The sequence below is a fragment of the Lepisosteus platostomus genome, chromosome 14 (genome assembly GCF_059453375.1).
Source record: "Lepisosteus platostomus isolate fLepPlt1 chromosome 14, fLepPlt1.hap1, whole genome shotgun sequence".
Classification (NCBI taxonomy): Eukaryota; Metazoa; Chordata; class Actinopteri; order Semionotiformes; family Lepisosteidae; genus Lepisosteus; species Lepisosteus platostomus.
Genome location: NC_142624.1, coordinates 20826175 through 20844769, shown reverse-complemented (window position 1 = coordinate 20844769; position 18595 = coordinate 20826175). Strand labels below are relative to the sequence as shown.

The following is an 18595-nucleotide window of genomic DNA, read 5'->3' as shown; positions in this document are numbered from 1 at the left end:
ATGAAAAGCTGACTTTCATCTTGCTAATTAGATCATTTCTAAATTTCTCTTCAGTGTAAAGCCTTTCATTTTCAGGATGTGTTCCCCAGCTTTATTTCGCTTCCCATTTGTTTCACATCTGCCGTGCTGAGATGAGCTCTTTTAATCGGTGCATTAAACCCAGCAAGGAGACTTCCCTTTAGCATCTCCAAAGACTGCAGACCTGACAGCTACAGAGAGCTCACTCTCATTATTACCTGATCAAAGAAAGGTTTATAAAAAGACCATTATTGTTCCTCCATTAAAACTATTTTATCCTCCACTGACATTAAGTAGAACAGCATGTATTAATTCATTAAGGGTACCTTAAATTTGGCATGTGTGGCAAACATCAGGCACAATAGACTGGTGGTGCACTAGTCACGCGCATTTTATTTTTTGTTCTGTCTCTTTGTCTTAATCATTTTCATTTTTCATTTGCCATGCCCCAGCTGTTTCATATAAACTCGACTATAATTTTATTATTGCATGGCCTTGTACAGTAATATCTGACAGTAAGAATAAGTAACTGAGAAATGGAATGGTATTTATTTGTGCATCTATTTTTCCCTGCACTGCTCTGTGGTCACAAAATCATAGCATTAATGATGTACAGTAGTCAAGATTCATTCTACAGAAACATAAACCATAAATTAAACTGTAAATGAGCTGAAAATTAAAAAAGAATGGAATTCACATTTACTGTTGCTCTTGTGGTACATTTAAATTTACTTTATTTTGTTTTATAGTGTAACCAGTAATTCATACAATGCAATATTGTGTATTATTTTGCCTAAATTTCTTTTTGTGTCACTGATAGCAGTGCCTGGCTAATTAAAAACTCATAAATGGATGGATGCACAAATGATGTTATCATTTGTTGGGATAATGGATAATATTAAAATATAAAAAGGAAATTCAGTGATCTTTTGCTTGTAAAAACACTAAAAATACTAATTGTCTTCATACAATAAAATTAGGGGACTCAGTATCAACTGTTGAAGGAGGAACAAAAGCACCAATTGATTCTTTTCTTTCATTCATTGCAGACTAATGTTTTCAACATGACGTTTAAAATTTGATTTTGTTTTCAAATACCGGTATGATACAAAAAAGGTTGTAATTGCACCAACTACTGAAAAAGCTAAGAGAATGTAAAGAGCAACTTCTGCATCAGACGATGATACTTCCATCCCCAGGAAATTAATTATTTGTATTGGGGAAGGTCTGGGAGTGTCTGTGGGCTTCATGACAGTGGAAGCTGTGGTAGAACCTGTGTAATAAATACAAAGGTACAATAAATTGCACATGCAATAAAAAGTATTATATCTAAAAATATAAATGCTTCTTTTCAATGGTGTACCTGAGCATTTTCAAAGAGTGTTTATTGACATTTCAAATGTAAAATCTGAAGGTTGAAATACAAAAATATACAGTATGTGAAAGAAGCTAAGTAAACCAGACAACAACTGCCCCACAACCATCACTCCATTTAGCATAAACCTTAATGTGAACATTTCCATTTGTCATTCAGCTTCCAGCACCACTGCTGTCCTAAATGATTCAGACAAACAACACGTGATGCACAATAATTATGAAGTCAGCTGAGCTCAATAGGTGCACATACTTATTTCCTATTCCTTCAAGATGCAGGTACAGTACCTACAGTTACAGAGTTACCGGAAGATGTGAATCACTCTGGCTACTATACACATACATAAGTACGACTGATATTGTAGTACCTATGACAGTTCAGAGCCACTAACTCACTCGCACTGCTTATGGCCAATGCTTTGGAAGAGTTTGTATATACTGTATTTAAACCACACTAAAATATAAACTTAGTAGGTAGAGTAGCTTCAGAGTGACTTAGCTGTTTTGACTTAGGTTAACCTAAAAGAGTGAAATGCCCAATGGAGAGCTCCACAGAGCAGAGAAAATGTGAATAATAAATGAAATATCTTACTTTCTGGTTCTATTTGAAGACAACCATGAGGACCTTGTGTTGGGTCTGGGAATCCGTTGCACCGTATGATTGTGGAATATCGTCTGGAAGATTTCTTGGGAATGCGAGGCAAGCTAGGATCAGACTGGTTAACATAGAATAAACCAAACCTCTCTGCAAAGCCTGTAGCCCACTCCAGATTATCCATTAGTGTCCAGACTGTGTATCCTCGAATATCCACACCATCCAAAATATAAGCTGTGTAAAGAACATGCAATCAGTACAAATGCAAAACTTAAGGAGTTGTTTGAATACTTTACAATTTCCAATATAGTAGATTTAAAAGTTCCAATTACAGGAAGATGCCACATTGAATTTTTTGATTGAACATCACAGTTTAAGACCATTTACTATAGGAAAGCTATCGGGATTAATATCAATTGTTGTTTAAAGAAGGTGGAAATGTGTGCATGTACTGTATGGTGATAGCCAAGATTTGAGAGCAAAGGAAACAGCTGAGATTAGGCATGCTCAAAGATGACTCAGTATCTGTCATGGATGTCATCCCTCCTCTAGAGGGCGCTCCCACCTTTTTTGTATTGTTTTTAGTTTTAGTACTTTCACCTGTGTCTCGTCCCCTTTTTGTTATCTTAGCCCCGTGTCTCCGCAGTTCCGGGCTCAGCATGGAAGACGGACATCTGAAGGTCCCCCTATCACCAGGCTCTAGAGAAGCCTGAGGGCATAGGCCTTATCCCCAGATGTCCTGACCTCTGAGCCCGGGGCTTGGAGCATCTAGTCCCGTCATGTTTTTATCTCCGTGTTCCTGGTCCTAGTTCCCCTTTCCCTGGTTTTAATCGTCTGAGTCTTGGATGGATCTCCCGGCTCTTGGATTACTGTCTGTGCCCTGACTACCACTTTTGGAATTCCCTGGATTTGAGTGCCTGCACTCTTCCCCCCGTGCACCGGATCACCACCGTCACCGCCCCCTGTCTTTCAACCCGACCTAACCCTGCAGTGTCTTCCCCTGATGTCCTTCTCCCGACTCTTCCGGATTATACCGTCACACATAGGGTCTTACCAACACACTTCACAGGAGTCTGACCCAGATCAAGAATCTATATCATGACAAATAATATAATCATCCATGTTGAGATCATAATAATGCTGGATCTTTGGATTAAGATAGGTGGTGAAATAACAACATGTTAGAATTTATCTCAGATATGCTTGGAAGTATGCACTGAAATACCAGTGCTTAAGATCAGCAACAATAAAAGAAATCAAAGTGTCTGCTACTAGAAGTCTTCTGTGAACATACCAATAGTTTTGTGTACCTGTCTGGCTACAGGTAGTGATATTTTACAAATCCATTACTTGAATATAGGCATCACAGCCACCCCTAACAGAACAATTCTTGATTAAATGAAGAATTTAGCAGATGTCTTTAAAGGCTGAGAGTACTCTGAGAAAACCCATGTGAATACAGGGATCAGCCCCAGGAGGTAGGAAAGGATAAAACCCAGGGTCTTGGAACTATGCAATGGTGCAATCTACCAGATGGTGGAAAATCTTCATGCTGCCTTTTGATAGGCTATCTGTTTACCATTTTGCAGTTGTCAATCAAATAATCTAAATTGGCTGAATTGATCTCTCTCATTAGTAATCTTTTATCAACATTTATCAGCAGATGAAAGCCTAGATGTGCCCACAAGGGCTGAGGCAACTCTCTTTTCTGATGCAGACTGTATATCTTCAAAAGAAGAGACCAAATCTTTCTAGTCTAGTTGTGTTCTACTTTTATTTCATTGTTTTTCAGATTAGTGAATCTAGTGGAGAAAGACGTAAACTAAATAGTTATATGTGTAAAAACAATAATGACACATTTCTAGGTGAACTCTTTTTTGATACAATTCTGAAAAAAACTATTTCCACTTTGTAGTTACAGTAAATGGGAAAACAGAAACAGGATAGACTTGTACTTCACCTTTCAGAGCCTGATTGATATAGTTATCATGGTAATGAATTCGGTGGTCATCATTCAGATTAATAGGGCCACGCTCAGAGATACCATTTTCGGTGATATAAATAGGGGGGTTCCCATATTCCTCCTTAATGAAATTTAAGATTCTTCTAAACCCAAATGGTGTGACCTTTAGCCATGCTGACCCAGAGTCCAGCCAGGCACGATCGGCAATTGTTCCTGCCCCCCTAGGGTAAAACAAAGCATTTCTTATTTAACAAAAATTGTGGTTTTGTATACTCGGTTATTCAAGCGTTTACATTAGTCTGTATTTAAATTGCATCTATAGTGGTTTATTTTAAGAGTAATTGAAAGCTCAGTGAAACAATATACTTCCAGACATTTATAACCCCTTCTCAAAGTCCAGAAACAGAATACATTGGTCTGACTGCTGGAACCAATCCCAAACATTTGCTTTTACTACCCATTATTATTTTATATTATTCCACATTAAAAGACATACCTGTCTGCATCATAATGCTGAAGATTCTTATAATCCACATTAAATGTCAGGACTGTAGTATAGTGATTAAATCCAAAGTAATCATGGGTACCTTTAATTCTCCTTATCTCCTCTTCTGTGAACTCTGGAAGGCTAAACAGAAACAAAATCTTCACCTCTTGAGGTTTATGTCACGGATGTCGGAAAGGACGAACCGTGGAATGGCAGGAGAGCATAAAAGACCCTATGCGTAGCGGCAAGACAGGGGTTAGCCCGGGCTCAGCTGTTCAGGAAATGCCGTATAGAAACCTATGCCGTAGCGGACGTGGGGTGACCTGGTGCTAGGCGGGTCTCTGGACATCTGAACGTCAATGCTGAGTCAAGGAAAATGAAAGACCCAGAAATATATAGCCCCAGAGAGAAAGAAACACCGAAAGGACAGCAAAGCACCGGAAACAAGAGACAGGACAGAGAAGGAGCGCCCTCTGGCTGCAGAGGGTGTGACAGCACCCCCCTTATTGGGCCCAGAGAAAAAGAAAAAAGCTGCGGGAAAAACAAAAGACGCCGCTCACAGGGTCGAAAAAGGCTTAGCAATATATAGACCCAGAAATATATAGCCCCAGAGAGAGAGAAACACCGGAAGGACAGCAAAGCACCGGAAACAAGAGACAGGACAGAGAAGGAACACCCTCTGGCTGCAGAGGGCGTGACAGTTTATTTATCAATTTAGAGAAGGTACCCAGATAATTGCGATTCCTGTCACTGTACAAGAGTTTGACATGTTCTGTAGACTTAAAAACAACACTTATTATTAAAGCAATAGCTCTGTTTGGGCTAACTTACTCTTACCTTTGATATATTTTTGTCCTTTTATCACCTCAATTCCCTACTATATTGCTCTGTCAAGCCATTACGCTTATATACCCAGTTTTATTGTACCCCTTTTTCCCTACAGCTTTACAAAATGTAAATGGCAACTTATTGCAACAAATGCACTGTAAAGTGGATTTGACTATAAACCAACAGAAGCCAATTTAACCTTTGTCTTCAATAGCTGGTCCCAAATGAAACAATGGTTATCCAATTAATGAATTTAAACATCTTACCGAGACTTTGAAAGACCAGCAGCCAAGCTCCTTTCTCGAATTCTTGTCTTCATCAATTCATTATAATCTCCTTTAAACACAGGGTGAGCAAACCATCCTATATAAAACTATAGTGAAATAAAACATTACACTTCAGCATCAATAACTGGTGATGAGTAAATAAAATGTTTTTCCTTTAAAACAAATTAAACTGTTTTTGAATACATAACAAGGGCTGCAGAGAATTCTCTACAACGACAATGAAATGTGTTTTTGTTCAGCTGTAATGAATTGCCTTTTGCATGATAATTTCATAGCAATTTATGCTCAGTTATAATTGGTGAAAATAATAGTTTTCAAATTTAAGAGCAACTGTGTCTAACTTCTTTAGTATGTAATAATTAAAAATATTGCAGTCTAATAAAGCTGCATCTGACAAGAACATTTTTATTTATTTCAATAGTACACCAGATGGCAGTATACCATCAGTTTATCCATCCATTTTCTAACCACTATTTCCAGTACAGGGTGGCAGGGGACTCAGAGGCTATCCCAGCCAGCAATGGGTACAAGGCACAATATACCCTGGATGAGACGGAAGTACAACACTCCTCCAAAATAGAATCAAAATAACTTCATTATAGCATTATATAGGTCATTATAGCATCAACACGTGAAAGTATTAACCACAAACTATTTAACATTACAACTGAATATGCTGTCATATTGATCATTTAAGGTTGTTCTATGATTTCAGTCATTAGCAGCAGGAATTTTGTAACAAGCATACCCTAAATACAGTATTTGCTTTTGGAGGGTTCTGATGAAAGTATTACATCGTAAACTGTAAGATGGCATGAAGAACTGTAGTATATTGTGCAGACTAAAAGGTATACCCGAATTTAAAGTTTAGAAATAAACATAAACTAACATCGTATTCATCTATTGTAGCAAGCAGCATTATGATGCTAGTCTTATTATAATGATATCTGATTTGAAAAAAAAAACAACTTAAATAACCCTCATCTAATTGTAGGTGTAGTTGAGAGTTTGCCAAGTGCACTACCTGTAGAACGCGCCTAGCAGCATCAATGTCCTCTTGTTTGTAAGGGTTCCTTGGCTCTGTCCAGTCTGAGTTGATGGTAATGGAGATTAGTCCACCCTGCTTTTGTCTGTATTTGTCATTGTAAAGGTGCCAGGCTTCAGCATGAGCTTTAAGAAGGTTATGGCCAACCACATAAGGTGCTGTGCCTGGCCTAAAGCTGATTCCTTGAAACAGAAAGGTAAAAATCAAGCAATATTTACTGTTACACCAGTTATGAAATTTAAGTCTCATAGGGATATTTGTTGAAGGATGGCTTGGAGAGTTGAAAACACACATACAAATGGTTACGATTTGAGTTTCCACCTGAACAAATGATTAAATTAATGGGATGAGAACACGTCTCTCCACCTTTCTTCAAATTATATTTTGAGCATTCAATTTTCACCATATACTACCAAGAGATTAAAAAAGATTCTTGCTTATAGTATATCAAGCACCAGACTGTTGCCCAGCCAAGGGAGAATCCCATACCTGGTGCAGCTGTTCCATAGCCATGTCCTATGTTTGCCACATTATAGGGCTCATTGATTGTGATCCAGAATTTCACTTTTTCCCCTAGCCTGCTGAAAATGACATCAGCATAACTCTTAAATCTCTGTACAATGGTTTCATTTTCCCAACCCCCCTCATCCTGCAGGGCCTGAGGAAGATCCCAGTGGTACAAGGTCACCTATTCAGACAATAGAGCACAACAAATTCAAGCCATATCAAGTCACTGTTTAATATTCCATCGCAGAAAACAATCAATCCACTATAATGAAGGATAGTGTTTAAGCAGAAAAGGTCAGTTCTTTAATAGTATTTTAATTGTATTATTTCTTTATGTCTTCCCAATAGTTTTAGTAAAGGCTTACCATTAGCACTAAAACAAAATAATATAGTATAGCGTAAAGTATAGTGAAACTTCTGTCACCTAATCAAAACCCACCATCATTTTGTAAAACATACACTGGATGTAACAAGATAACACGAAGGTCAGTTTATCTAAATGCTTATTTTATTTATACAATGTGTTCACAGCTTACCTGTGGTTGTATGTTAGCAGCAAGAAGTGTATCAATAAGACGATGATAATAGTTGAGTCCCTTTTCATTTATGTACCTTGGGGTTCCATCAGGTAGAACCCTTGGCCAGGATATGGAGAAGCGATAGTGAGTCACCCCGAGCTTTTTCAGCATAGCCACATCCTCATCAATTTTGTTGTAGCTGTCACAAGCAATATCTCCATTCTCATCATTACCCACTTTCAATGGAGTGTGTGCAAAGGTGTCCCAGATGCTCACTCCTTTTCCATCGGCCCTCCAGCCTCCTTCAATCTTTAATTATGGAAAAAACGTTTGTGCAATCAACCTTGTTTAACCGTGCCAATGGTTTAATATAATCAAATAATCATTATCCTAAACACTGGAGTGGAGTATTTCATACCTGTTATGTGAATTTATAAGTACATACTTCCCATCAATTAGGTCAATATTAAAACACATTTTTAAGTATTATTTCCTTCTTTTTAGTTGGAAGAAACGGCTTAAAATGAGATAATTTACCTGATAAGATGCTGTTGCAACACTCCAAGCAAAATCCTTTCTAAACTGTGCATGCAAGAGCTTTTCATCATCTGGCATAGGGAATCCATTATTTTTTATGATTTGGAAAAAGTAATGAGCAGAGCGTTTGGGGGTTCGTGGTCGAATCGGGTTCTTGAAGTCCACATGGTGAAGACCAAAGCCAACATTGTAGCCCTCCAGCCATTCAAAAGAGTCCATCAGAGACCAGGCTGTGTATCCTTTTAATCTTACACCATCCAAATTGTAAGCTGTAATATAAACAGCACAAACATTGTATTTGTGTTTTCACATCCATTCTGATATCCAATGAATTAAATCTATATTTAATTTACTACTTGAATTGAAAGCATGCCACTCTATACTCACTCTATTGTTCTGAACACATAATTACATAATTTAAAGTAACTTTTTAACAAGAAATTTACTTTATAATACATGCCAGTTTATTCAATTCATAGAGGCTATATGAATTAATTTGTTTGTACTGTGTAGGATCAAACCAGACCAACGTTCTAACAAACCAAACTACTAATTGTCTAATATTTAATAAATTGTCCAGTTGTCCTAGAACCAAACTAAAGATATCAATAGGTATTCAACTTAATCCTTGAATTAGGAATATTCATTTGGAAGCTTCATATGCACTGCAACTTAAAAATCTTACCTTTCAGTGCTTCATCAATGTAAGTTTTATAAAAGAACATTCTATCTGTGTCATCCACAGTAGATTTTGAATCAGTTGACACCCCATTCTCAGTGATATAGATTTCTGGGTTGCCATATTCGTCCTTTATCCAGTTCAGAAGTCTTCTCAGGCCCCAGGCAACAGCTTTAAACTCATTCATAGCAGTACCAGGCCAGTCATTTTCTACTGCTTCACCAAGATCCCGATCATAATCATAAGAATAGGGCTTTAGCCTGGTGGTTACATGATGCACAATTTTAGTGGTATAAGAATTAATACAGAAGACATCAGCAGTTCCCTGGATATAGTCCTTCTCTTGCTCTGTGAAAGCGGGAAGCCTAGATTCTGGCAGGCCTTGCAACTCACTTTTGTTACCTACCTGCCATTTCAGTGCATCTGGGTAGTCCCCATTTTTAAAAATGGGGTGTGCAAACCAACCAAGCTGGAACTGGAGGTAACGGTCAGCAGCCACTATTTCTCTGGGTACATTTACGTCCTTGGGTTCTACCCAGTCAGCATTAAGGCTTAGGGAGACCAGACCACCTTGGACACTTCTGTATTTCTTGTCATAAGTGTGATAAGCCATAGCATGAGCTTTTAAGAGATTGTGGGCAACTCTATAAGGGGCATCTCCTGGACTCTTCACATTGGGAGGCATCAATCCTTTGGCATAGCCTGCCCATGCAATAGTATGGGGCTGGTTAAAAGTCATCCAGAACTTGACTCTGTCTCCGAAGGTTGCAAAACAGAAGTCAGCAAATTCATTGAATATTTCAATCATCTGCTCATTCTCCCAACCTTTAATATCCTGCAAGGCTTGAGGAAGGTCCCAGTGATAGATGGTTACCATTGGAGTAATATTGTAAGCCAGGAGACCATTGATGAGTCTGTTGTAATACTCCACTCCTTTCTCATTCAGTGATCTGATTCTACCATCAGGAAAAATCCTTGGCCAGGACAAAGAGAATCTATAAGACTTAGCCTTCAAAGCCCTTAACATGTACAGGTCTTCCTCTATTTTATTGTAGCTATCACAGGCCACATCCCCAGTGTCATTGTTCTTGATGCTGTTGGGCTTGTGTGTAAAAGTGTCCCAAACACTTGGTCCCTTCCCATCAGTATTCCATGCACCTTCGATCTGATAGGCTGAGGTTGACACACCCCACTGAAATCCTTCTGAAAAGGTTCCATAGTGGAAAAGCTTCCTCTCGAATTTAGATTGGCGAGAAAACTTCTCCCAGACAATCTTAGCTTTTGAGGGAACATCAGATGGAGGTAGACCAGGCAGCTTGGTAACCTTAGGTTGAGAAATAAGATTTTGGGGCAATATCTTGTCTTTTCTGCTTATAAATCCATTATTTTCAATGATTTGTGAATAGAAATAGGCTGATTTTTTTGGTGTTCTTGGCCTGTTAATGTCTTCAAAGTTTACATAATGCAAACCAAACCTCTGACTATAACCTTCTGGGCCTTCAAAACCATCCATCAGTGACTGCACAGTGAAGCCTCTCACATCCACCCCATCTATCTGTATCGCTGATTAAATAAAATTAAATTAATGTTAGCTTTTCATACATAATGCAGAATAAAGTACATTTTAAATCAGTCAATCAAAATGTTCTGTTCAATACATTTAAATTAATCTGAGAGAATGTGGAAAATATTTTTTAAACCCACCATAAAAGTCAGTCCTAACCTTCGTGAGAAGTCTTTACACAATTATTGAATGTGAGGCACTTTTATTGTACTTTTAAGATTTCCAGACATTTGGCATATACTCTTTAAATCTACAGGGAATTTATGGTGATACGAGCTATAAACAAAGTGATTTGTACATTAAATGCATTTAATAAATACAGTGAATTTAGCTAAACTGCGTAGCCACAGTTATCTACTGTAAATGACGATGGACAACCTGAATTGGAAGGAAGTATTGTGAAATGAACAGAGAAAATATCAAAACTCAGTAAACACTCACCCTTCAAAGCTTCATTAATGTAACTGTTAAGAAAATGAATACGCTGTGTATCATTGAGAACCTCTCCATTGTATTCTGTTGGCATTCCATTTCCTGTTATGTAAATGGGAACTCTAGAGGCAGATGTGTATTCTGCGGCTATAAAATTTAGGAGCCGTCGAATCCCCCATGGGACTGAGAAAATCCAGGGAGAGGCAGTCTTTGGCCAAGAGGGATCAACATCCTCTTTGAAATCCCCCACATTATGTGGTCCTGGGTTGCAGACTTTAGGGCTGGAACTGATCAGCCGAGATGTGTAATGGTTGAGTCCAAAGAAATCAGCTGCTCCTTTAATTTTCAACTTCTCTGCTTCAGTAAAAAGTGGAAGCCTAGCCAGCTCTTTCTTTCTGGGGACATTCCTGTTTTTTCTGCTCAATCTGTTTTTTCAGTATTTCTGGATAATCACCATTGACGAAAAGAGGGTGAGCGAACCAGCCCAGCATGAACTGCAGGTAGCGCTCTGCAGCCTCCACATCCTGAGGGCTGGAAGAATTCTTGGGCTCTGCCCAGTTAGAATTTAAGGCAATGCCCACTTTTCCTCCTTGGAGAGGTCGGTATTTGTTATTATAAACATGCCAGGCCTCAGCGTGGGCTTTGATTATCATGTGAGTTACCTTCATAAAAAAGAAGAATACGGCAATGAACATAAATGCATTAATTATCATATTTACATTTACAAGACGATTTTCAAACACCGTTTCTTCAGTACCAAAGCTTCTCTCAAACAGTTTGAATGTGCTGAAAACACTTACAGATGCATATCTGGAAAGGGCCAAAGTAATCCCTGCTTGTGCTGACTACAATATGTCACACATATTGCAGGTGTGATACTTTGTATCCTTTATTAAGACTGAAATGTCAATGCTCTTTAGTTTTATTGGAATGCTTTTACTTGGTTTCTGTTTCTTATGTTTCAAACAAAAGTGTTGCCGTATGTACCTGGTAGGAAGCAATTATTGGGTCTGAGATTCCAGGAGGGTGTTGTCCAGTACCATATCCTGCATAACTAACAACCCAAGGGCTGCTGAAAGTGTTCCAAACTTTCACACGGTCTCCAAACCTAGAAAAGCAAAAGTCTGCATATTCCTTGAATGCTTGTATGATGGATTCATTCTGCCAGCCACCCTGGTCCTGCAGGACCTGAGGCAGGTCCCAGTGATAGAGAGTCGCTACCAGCTCAATGTTGGACTGCAGAAGACTGTCAATGAGTTTGTCATAATAAAGAGCACCTTTCTCATTTAAGCTGCTATTGTGGCCAGTGGGGAAGATTCTAGCCCAAGAAATGGAGAACTGGTAAGTCTTGCTGAGGAGGCCTCTCAAGAGGTAAACATCATAATCGATTTTATTGTAGCTGTCACAAGCCAGGTCAGCTGTCTGGTTCTGGAAGACATTCCCCTCGTGGGAAAACCGATCCCAGATTGTCTCTCCCTTTCCGTGTTCTGCCCAGCCACCTTCCACCTTGAATGATTCGCTGGACGTGCCCCACTGAAAACCATCTGGAAAGGTACTATTGAGGAAAAGGTCTTTTTCAGACACTGGTTGGTCTGCAAACTTTGCCCAAACAGTCTGATAAGATGAGAACAGCGAATGGTTGTTCACTGTAGTCTTAGAGCTCTCAGCAGCAGCCTTCTCTGAAGCTTTGAGCTCACTCAGTTGACTGGATTAAAGGTAAAAGAAAGAAAAGAAAATATTTGTGAACAGAATCCACTATAAGTATTTTAAGTTCGAAGCATGATTAAAGTTAGGTTAGAAAATGAAAAGTACATTGAAAGTAATGCTCAGATTTATGAACACATTTTTTATATTTTAAGAAAAAAATAGTAGTGTTTTATAGTAGTAACAATATTTTTAGTATTAGTCATGTTAAGTAATAGAGTTTTGGCCATTTTTAATAATTGCAGGGGAAAATTTGGTAAATAAAGTTTCACGAGGCATAATGAGTGTCAAACTGATACTGCCTACATATTTTCAGTTTACAAATTTGAATTTTTACTCAGGAAATATGTCAACTAGGCTAGTATTATATTATTTATGATAATATTGTTTATGTTAGCATTAACATTCTTTAGCATAATCAGTTTTGTTGTTTAAAGTAGCAATACAAAAACTCTTCTATTATTTTTGAGTTTTTCATATAATATGTACTACATAACTGTATTGGAAACTGCAATATGGAGCAAATATTGTAAAAGGGCTTCTCATATTAACGTTGGACTTTCAATATTCCATCCATTCATTTTCTAACTGCATCATCTAATTCAAGAGTGTGAGACTTTCTCGGCAAGCAACATTCAACATTAATTTCTTTTTTTTTTCAGTATTAATATGATTCAAACATCTTGACTACATAATCAAAATAACTGCAAGTTTCTCAAAAACTGTTAAAGAAACAAAAAAATACCCTTGTGAGTTGTTCTCCACAGTCAGTTGGTCAAAGATATAAACGATGTCACATCCCATGATCCTCAGTTCATTCTGTTGCAGGGCTGTGAAATTGTAATATACTGTAAAGTATCATTCTTCAGGGAACAATATCAAGAATATATGTATAGTTTAGATTATTTTAGGAAGAGTGAAAGTGAGGTTTTCTTAAGAAAGGCAAAATATGATTTTGACACTATTGATACTCACTAAAAGGCAAATATTAGATTTTAAAATCTTGTTCACCATTACAGTACAATTTCAAGACTATAAAATGTCTTATAAAGCATTCAGATTTGCAACTTCACAATGCAAGTCAATACCATAAATAAGTCCCATCACTTCAGATACTGTATCCCTTTGACTTGATGTTAGACTTATCTGACAATACGTAAATCTATTTAAACGTAAATTAACTATTTAATTATTGTAATTATAATGATTTAAATGAGCCCCCAAATTCAACTAATACATTTCTAATAAAACTATAGTGAATTGTTTTCAGTTCTAGCACTGTCAGAGCTTTATTTCACATACAAAGAATCATGCATGAAACCAGTAACTTGAAAACTTTGTCCTTTTTGAAGCAGAAAATGATAAAAAATGTATGATTAACTAAATAATTGGTTCAGATAAGGCCCCAACTTTTAAATTAATTGAATTGGAACAGACAATAGATTAATAAGAACCTGTACTCAAAAACAATGGGCTAAAGGTAATATAAAATCATAATTCAGTTTCACAGATTGGAGGTATTTGTCACCTTACCTTTCAGTAAACTGGCTAGGGGCTGGAACTGATGGTCATATGCTGAGCTACAGCCTTCACCATGCAACTCGTAGATCAAAACTGGCACATCATTAAACATGGCTCCCTGAATGATGAATAGCCTCAAATAAAACGATTGCTCGTGGTGGTATATCTTTATTTTCACATATCGCGGTGCATCTGAAGACTGGGTTAGTGGCTTTGAACTCTGTTTCATGACAGTGGTGAATGACTAAAGGAAATCTTAAGTTTTTTTTTACCTGAATTGGTTTTATCATAATTCTAAGTCTATAATTTATTGTACTGTTAAACTTCACAAGGCATAAAGCATTCTTCTTGATTTCAGCCTTGATCCATTTTTCCATTTTCCAACTTCTTCAACTAGTACAAGAAGGCAGAGGATTCGCAACCTACACAAGCAATGGGTGCAATGGGTACACCCTGGACAAGATGCTAGTCCATCACAGGACACACACAGACACACAGACACACACAGACACACACACACTTTTTCCAGAAGCCAATTAACCTACTGTACCAGTATGCTTTTTGGGCTTTGGAAGGAAACTAAAGCACCTGCAGGAAATCCATGCAAACATGGGGAGACCATACAAATTCCACCCAGATACCACCCAAGGCCCCAGTGCTGTAAGACAGCAATGTTAGCCTCTATGCCACCCATTTCAGTCTTCATATGTAGTATTTTTGTCATTCTGTTTACTTTCATTCAGTTTTTGTACTTTATGAAGGTAAATAAGTCATTTGAGACAGTTATCCAGTATTTGTTACCTGTATCTTTAAAAATTCTTCCTGCAAGTTTGTTTCCAATTTACAGTCATAGTTGACGTGCACAGCAAGGAAATCTATAAATCCCTAAATGAAAAAAAGAATATTAATAATATTTCTTTAATACTTTCTGTTACATTCACTTCATGAATGTGTCTGGACATCAGACTTAATACAGATTTTCATGTTTCATGCATTAAATACCTGCTTCATCATTACCTTGTACATGTTGTCAGTTTGATAAAAAATGTTTTTTCTCTTAATGTCACTAGCTTTCATTCCAAGGGAGATCTGTCCACCTGTAAGAAGATTAAAAGAGCATATGTTGTTAGAGAAACATAAAAAAGTATTATCTTAAGAATACTAGGAAATAGGTTAACTGGGTTAAACTCCTAAAATATTATTGTACAATATTATTGTATCTTAGCAAAAATCGATAGTGTTCTGAAAGTATGAATGTACCAGAACACTATCAATTTTTGCAGTAGTAAAAAAATCAGAGATACCTTTTAGCAAGTTGCACTCAAAGCGTATGAATTAATATTTCATGTTATCAACATACTGTTATGCTAATTGAGCATTGTAGAAAAAGGCAAAAACATGAAAATAAAAAATGTAAATGATGTATAAATACTGCAGGACTGATGCCATAATTGACCTTTTAGATTTAGATTTTAGATTGTTATAGTAAATTAACCACTTTATAAGAAGCCTCTTCACAGTTTTATACAATGTATGTCTGAACACTTGTAGTGTACTCAAGCAGGTAAAACATGAAAATGATATGTGCCTCCCCATAACTCCCCTGCTAAACATTATTATACTAGATCCATTATATAATTTCGACCTTTGTAAGCTATGAAATAAAGATAAAAACTGCAGAGTTGCATTTACTCAAAGATAAATAATCTCAGATATGACTTGTAATTGTAGTCCAAAAGGTTTCTCCTAGAACCCTTTGGAGTGACTTGTGACTAAAAAATAATGGTATATTCTGTTTTTCATGTAAAACAAAACATACTGTTAGAACACGAAAATGTGAATCAGTTCATTGGAAAATTAACAATTTAACACAGATACATCATTGTCTTTGCCCTTTTAAGTCAAACTTTTATAGTAGTTATGATTGTTTAAAGACCAATTAAATGGAAATACATTTTTAGTAGTTATTTTTGATTTAAATTAAATTATAGAAAAATGTAGAATACTTAACAGTAAGGAGATCTTTGTTCTACAGACTTTCAGATAAAAACACAACAGGCCTTTATACAATGCTGTCCTTTAAATGGTATTAACTATTTTTGCTTTGACTGTAAGACAAGAGCTTAACTACAGAAAAATACATTCGTTTACACATCTGAAATCATTCGAAAGTAGTCTGATATTTTCTTTTTAGAATTAGAAACATCCTCAATGAGGATATTTCTGATATAATATTCATGTCATTGTATTAACACTAGAGCCAGATGAATTCTTACCTTTAGCAGAAAGTAATTGGTGGTAAAGACTGTACACTTTTTTGTGGGCAAGAAAAGCATTTTCCAATACAGGCATTTTAAGGCTGGAAGAGACCGAATCTTTCTGGTGTCCCTCTTCAATCATCTCATAAAACTTGCTGAATGTTATCCAGGACTCTGCAAGACCTCCCAAACTTGAAAATACAAATTTGGCATATTCTTCAAAAAGACTCACAAATATCTCATTTTCCCAGCCTCCATGCTTTGCCTTCAAGACCTCAGGCACACCTGAATGGTGCAGCACAATGAGAGGCTTGAGAGTGGCTTCTGACAGCTGTGCAAGGAAGTTCCTGTAGCAGGAGAGAGTCTCCAGGTGAGCATTCTTCGGATCACCTTCAGGCAGGAGGCTTGTCCAGGAAAGGATCACTTTAAAATGAGTTATCCCTCTTGAACGAAGGTAATTGAAATAGTCTTGAGCAGAAGGGGGCAGGGGGGATTGACAATTAAAGACGTCTGCCTCACCTTCCCCCTGAATCTTTGAAGCCAATGCTTGAAAATTGAGGGTTCCTCTGTTCAAGGCATTCACAAAGTCTTTAGTTAGGGGACCCCCAAGGAGCATAAATTCTTCTTGGTCTTGGACCCCACTGCCAAAGCAAGTGCATGGTAACAGGAGAAGAAGAAGGATCTGGCCATCTTGCCTCATCTTTGCTGTGTGAAGACACTCTTAGCTATTATTGCCACATAAACTTACGTTTTGTGTGAAACCTTTAAACCATCTCACACTGCAATCTTTTTTTTTTTACAATTGCATTGTCATAGCATTAAAAAAACAACAACTGTGCTATAACTAGTTATCTGTGTTCTATAGCCCTAAAACAGATTACCTAAAAGAGATATGCCACTTTTATCTGCACTTAAAGTATGAGGCATGATCATAAATGTCAATGCTTGATTCACTTTTCTATCATTTCAGATTGAGTGACTTATCTATGCAGAAATCTTTTCACAGTAAACAATTTCTCAAATTGCCTAACCATGAAATATACATTACCACGTGCAAGGGCAAAGGCACGTTAATAAAGAAATATTAGTAATTTAACTATTGTTAAAGAACATTTTAAACAAAGGTGGAGCCAAGTTCCAAAGGAATGGAACAAAGTCAGTTAGTTTGTCTGTACATTTTACAGTTTTATTGTTTCTCACTGATTGGCTCCAAAAATTAACAATTTTTTTGTACTGTATAAACTTGTGATTTCATCTTGTGGAAAAAATAGCTTGTAACAAAATTGTTGGCCAGTGTAGTGCTAATGGTTGCATGATAAAAAGCTCCAATGACATAAATTGGTGCATGTTCAGCATCTGGCTTTTTCTATGAAAACAAAGTAGATGATATGTAGTGATCACTTTGAAAGCAAGAATCCCTGTAGAAGTTCAGTAAACACAAACAGGGTCTAGCACTGTGGATATCAGACTGAATTGTTGTAGTTTCAAATTGAGCGAATATATTTTTGTACTCTTGAGCAAGATAATTCACTAAAAGTGCTCCAGTACATGATTTGTTGTATAGACTAGTCTTCAGGTCAACATTATTATGAATGAGAATGAGAACTTATTGTCTTATAGATTTAGGGATTTTAAGAAATGTTTAATCAATAATGTTTTCCGATCTAAATGATCCAGCTGTCTGCATCCTTCTTAAAAAAAGGAAATTAGATTCTGACCATGACGACTGCATTTGCAGCATTGCATACATCAGAGAATTCTCTTTGTGTTATAGCTGAGGATATTTAAATATTGAGAATATTTATTTATTATTTAAAATGATAAAATCATGCCACAGTTCTCATAATATTAAATAGGTCACAGAGGAAAAGTAAATTTGGCTTCCAAAAATTCTAATCATCAAATGACTTATTCAGATTTTCATCACAGAGTGTACTTGACCCTTCGTGCTGTCTAATTTCTAATGCTTTGAAATTGGCCCCCTAGTCCCTCATGTGGATTTTGATTTGGGGCACTATAGACACCTCACTATAGAGTGATACAGAGTTGTATCTAAATATGGTTAAGCTTTGGCTTCTTAGAGATCGCTTTATCTGCCAAATACAAAGTCTTGTATTAAGAATTTGTCTTTTTCATGTAACCCAATTTGCTCTCCATGATACACACAGACAGGGAGGGAGAGAAGCTTGGGGTCAGCTATTTATATGGGCCCCCTGGAGCAGCTGGAGTTAAGGGCCTTGCTTAGGGGCCCAGCAGAGAGGTATTCCTCTGCTGGCCG

At 37.1% G+C, this 18595-nt stretch overlaps 1 protein-coding gene and 1 pseudogene across 3 annotated transcripts; both read right to left on the bottom strand.

Moving 5' to 3' along the window:
* Positions 1–729: 729 nt before the first annotated feature.
* On the bottom strand, positions 730–17062 carry LOC148648967 (lactase/phlorizin hydrolase-like). Of its 3 annotated transcripts, XM_088604969.1 has the most exons (17): positions 16336–17060; positions 15077–15156; positions 14861–14944; positions 14072–14177; positions 13284–13368; positions 11822–12539; positions 10844–11496; positions 8845–10401; positions 8160–8428; positions 7641–7931; positions 7087–7285; positions 6577–6779; positions 5532–5638; positions 4447–4578; positions 3948–4171; positions 1985–2221; positions 730–1291 (listed from the first exon to the last, which is right to left on the bottom strand). In XM_088604969.1, the coding sequence occupies exons 7-17, from the start codon at positions 10926–10928 to the stop codon at positions 1059–1061; spliced, it is 3537 nt and encodes a 1178-aa protein (XP_088461095.1). In that variant the 5' UTR covers positions 10929–11496; positions 11822–12539; positions 13284–13368; positions 14072–14177; positions 14861–14944; positions 15077–15156; positions 16336–17060; the 3' UTR covers positions 730–1058. The 3 variants fall into 3 exon arrangements, with proteins under 3 accessions (XP_088461095.1, XP_088461097.1, XP_088461096.1); XM_088604970.1 differs by lacking the exon at positions 730–1291 and having other exon boundaries at positions 2179–3078; positions 16336–17062; XM_088604971.1 differs by lacking the exons at positions 10844–11496; positions 11822–12539; positions 13284–13368; ... (2 more) ...; positions 15077–15156; positions 16336–17060 and having other exon boundaries at positions 8845–9098; positions 9245–9365.
* On the bottom strand, positions 11212–14171 carry LOC148648968 (lactase/phlorizin hydrolase pseudogene; annotated as a pseudogene).
* Positions 17063–18595: the final 1533 nt, after the last annotated feature.

Excerpts from the sequence above, each read along its gene's own strand:
- LOC148648967 (XM_088604969.1), bottom strand. The coding sequence starts at position 10,928 with ATGCCAACAGAATACAATGGAGAGGTTCTCAATGATACACAGCGTATT. Across the intron at positions 4,579-5,531 it reads GCTGGTCTTTCAAAGTCTCG|CCTTCCAGAGTTCACAGAAG; the intron begins GTAAGATGTTTA and ends GTTTCTGTTTAG. Across the intron at positions 1,292-1,984 it reads TCTTCAAATAGAACCAGAAA|GTTCTACCACAGCTTCCACT; the intron begins GTAAGATATTTC and ends TTTATTACACAG.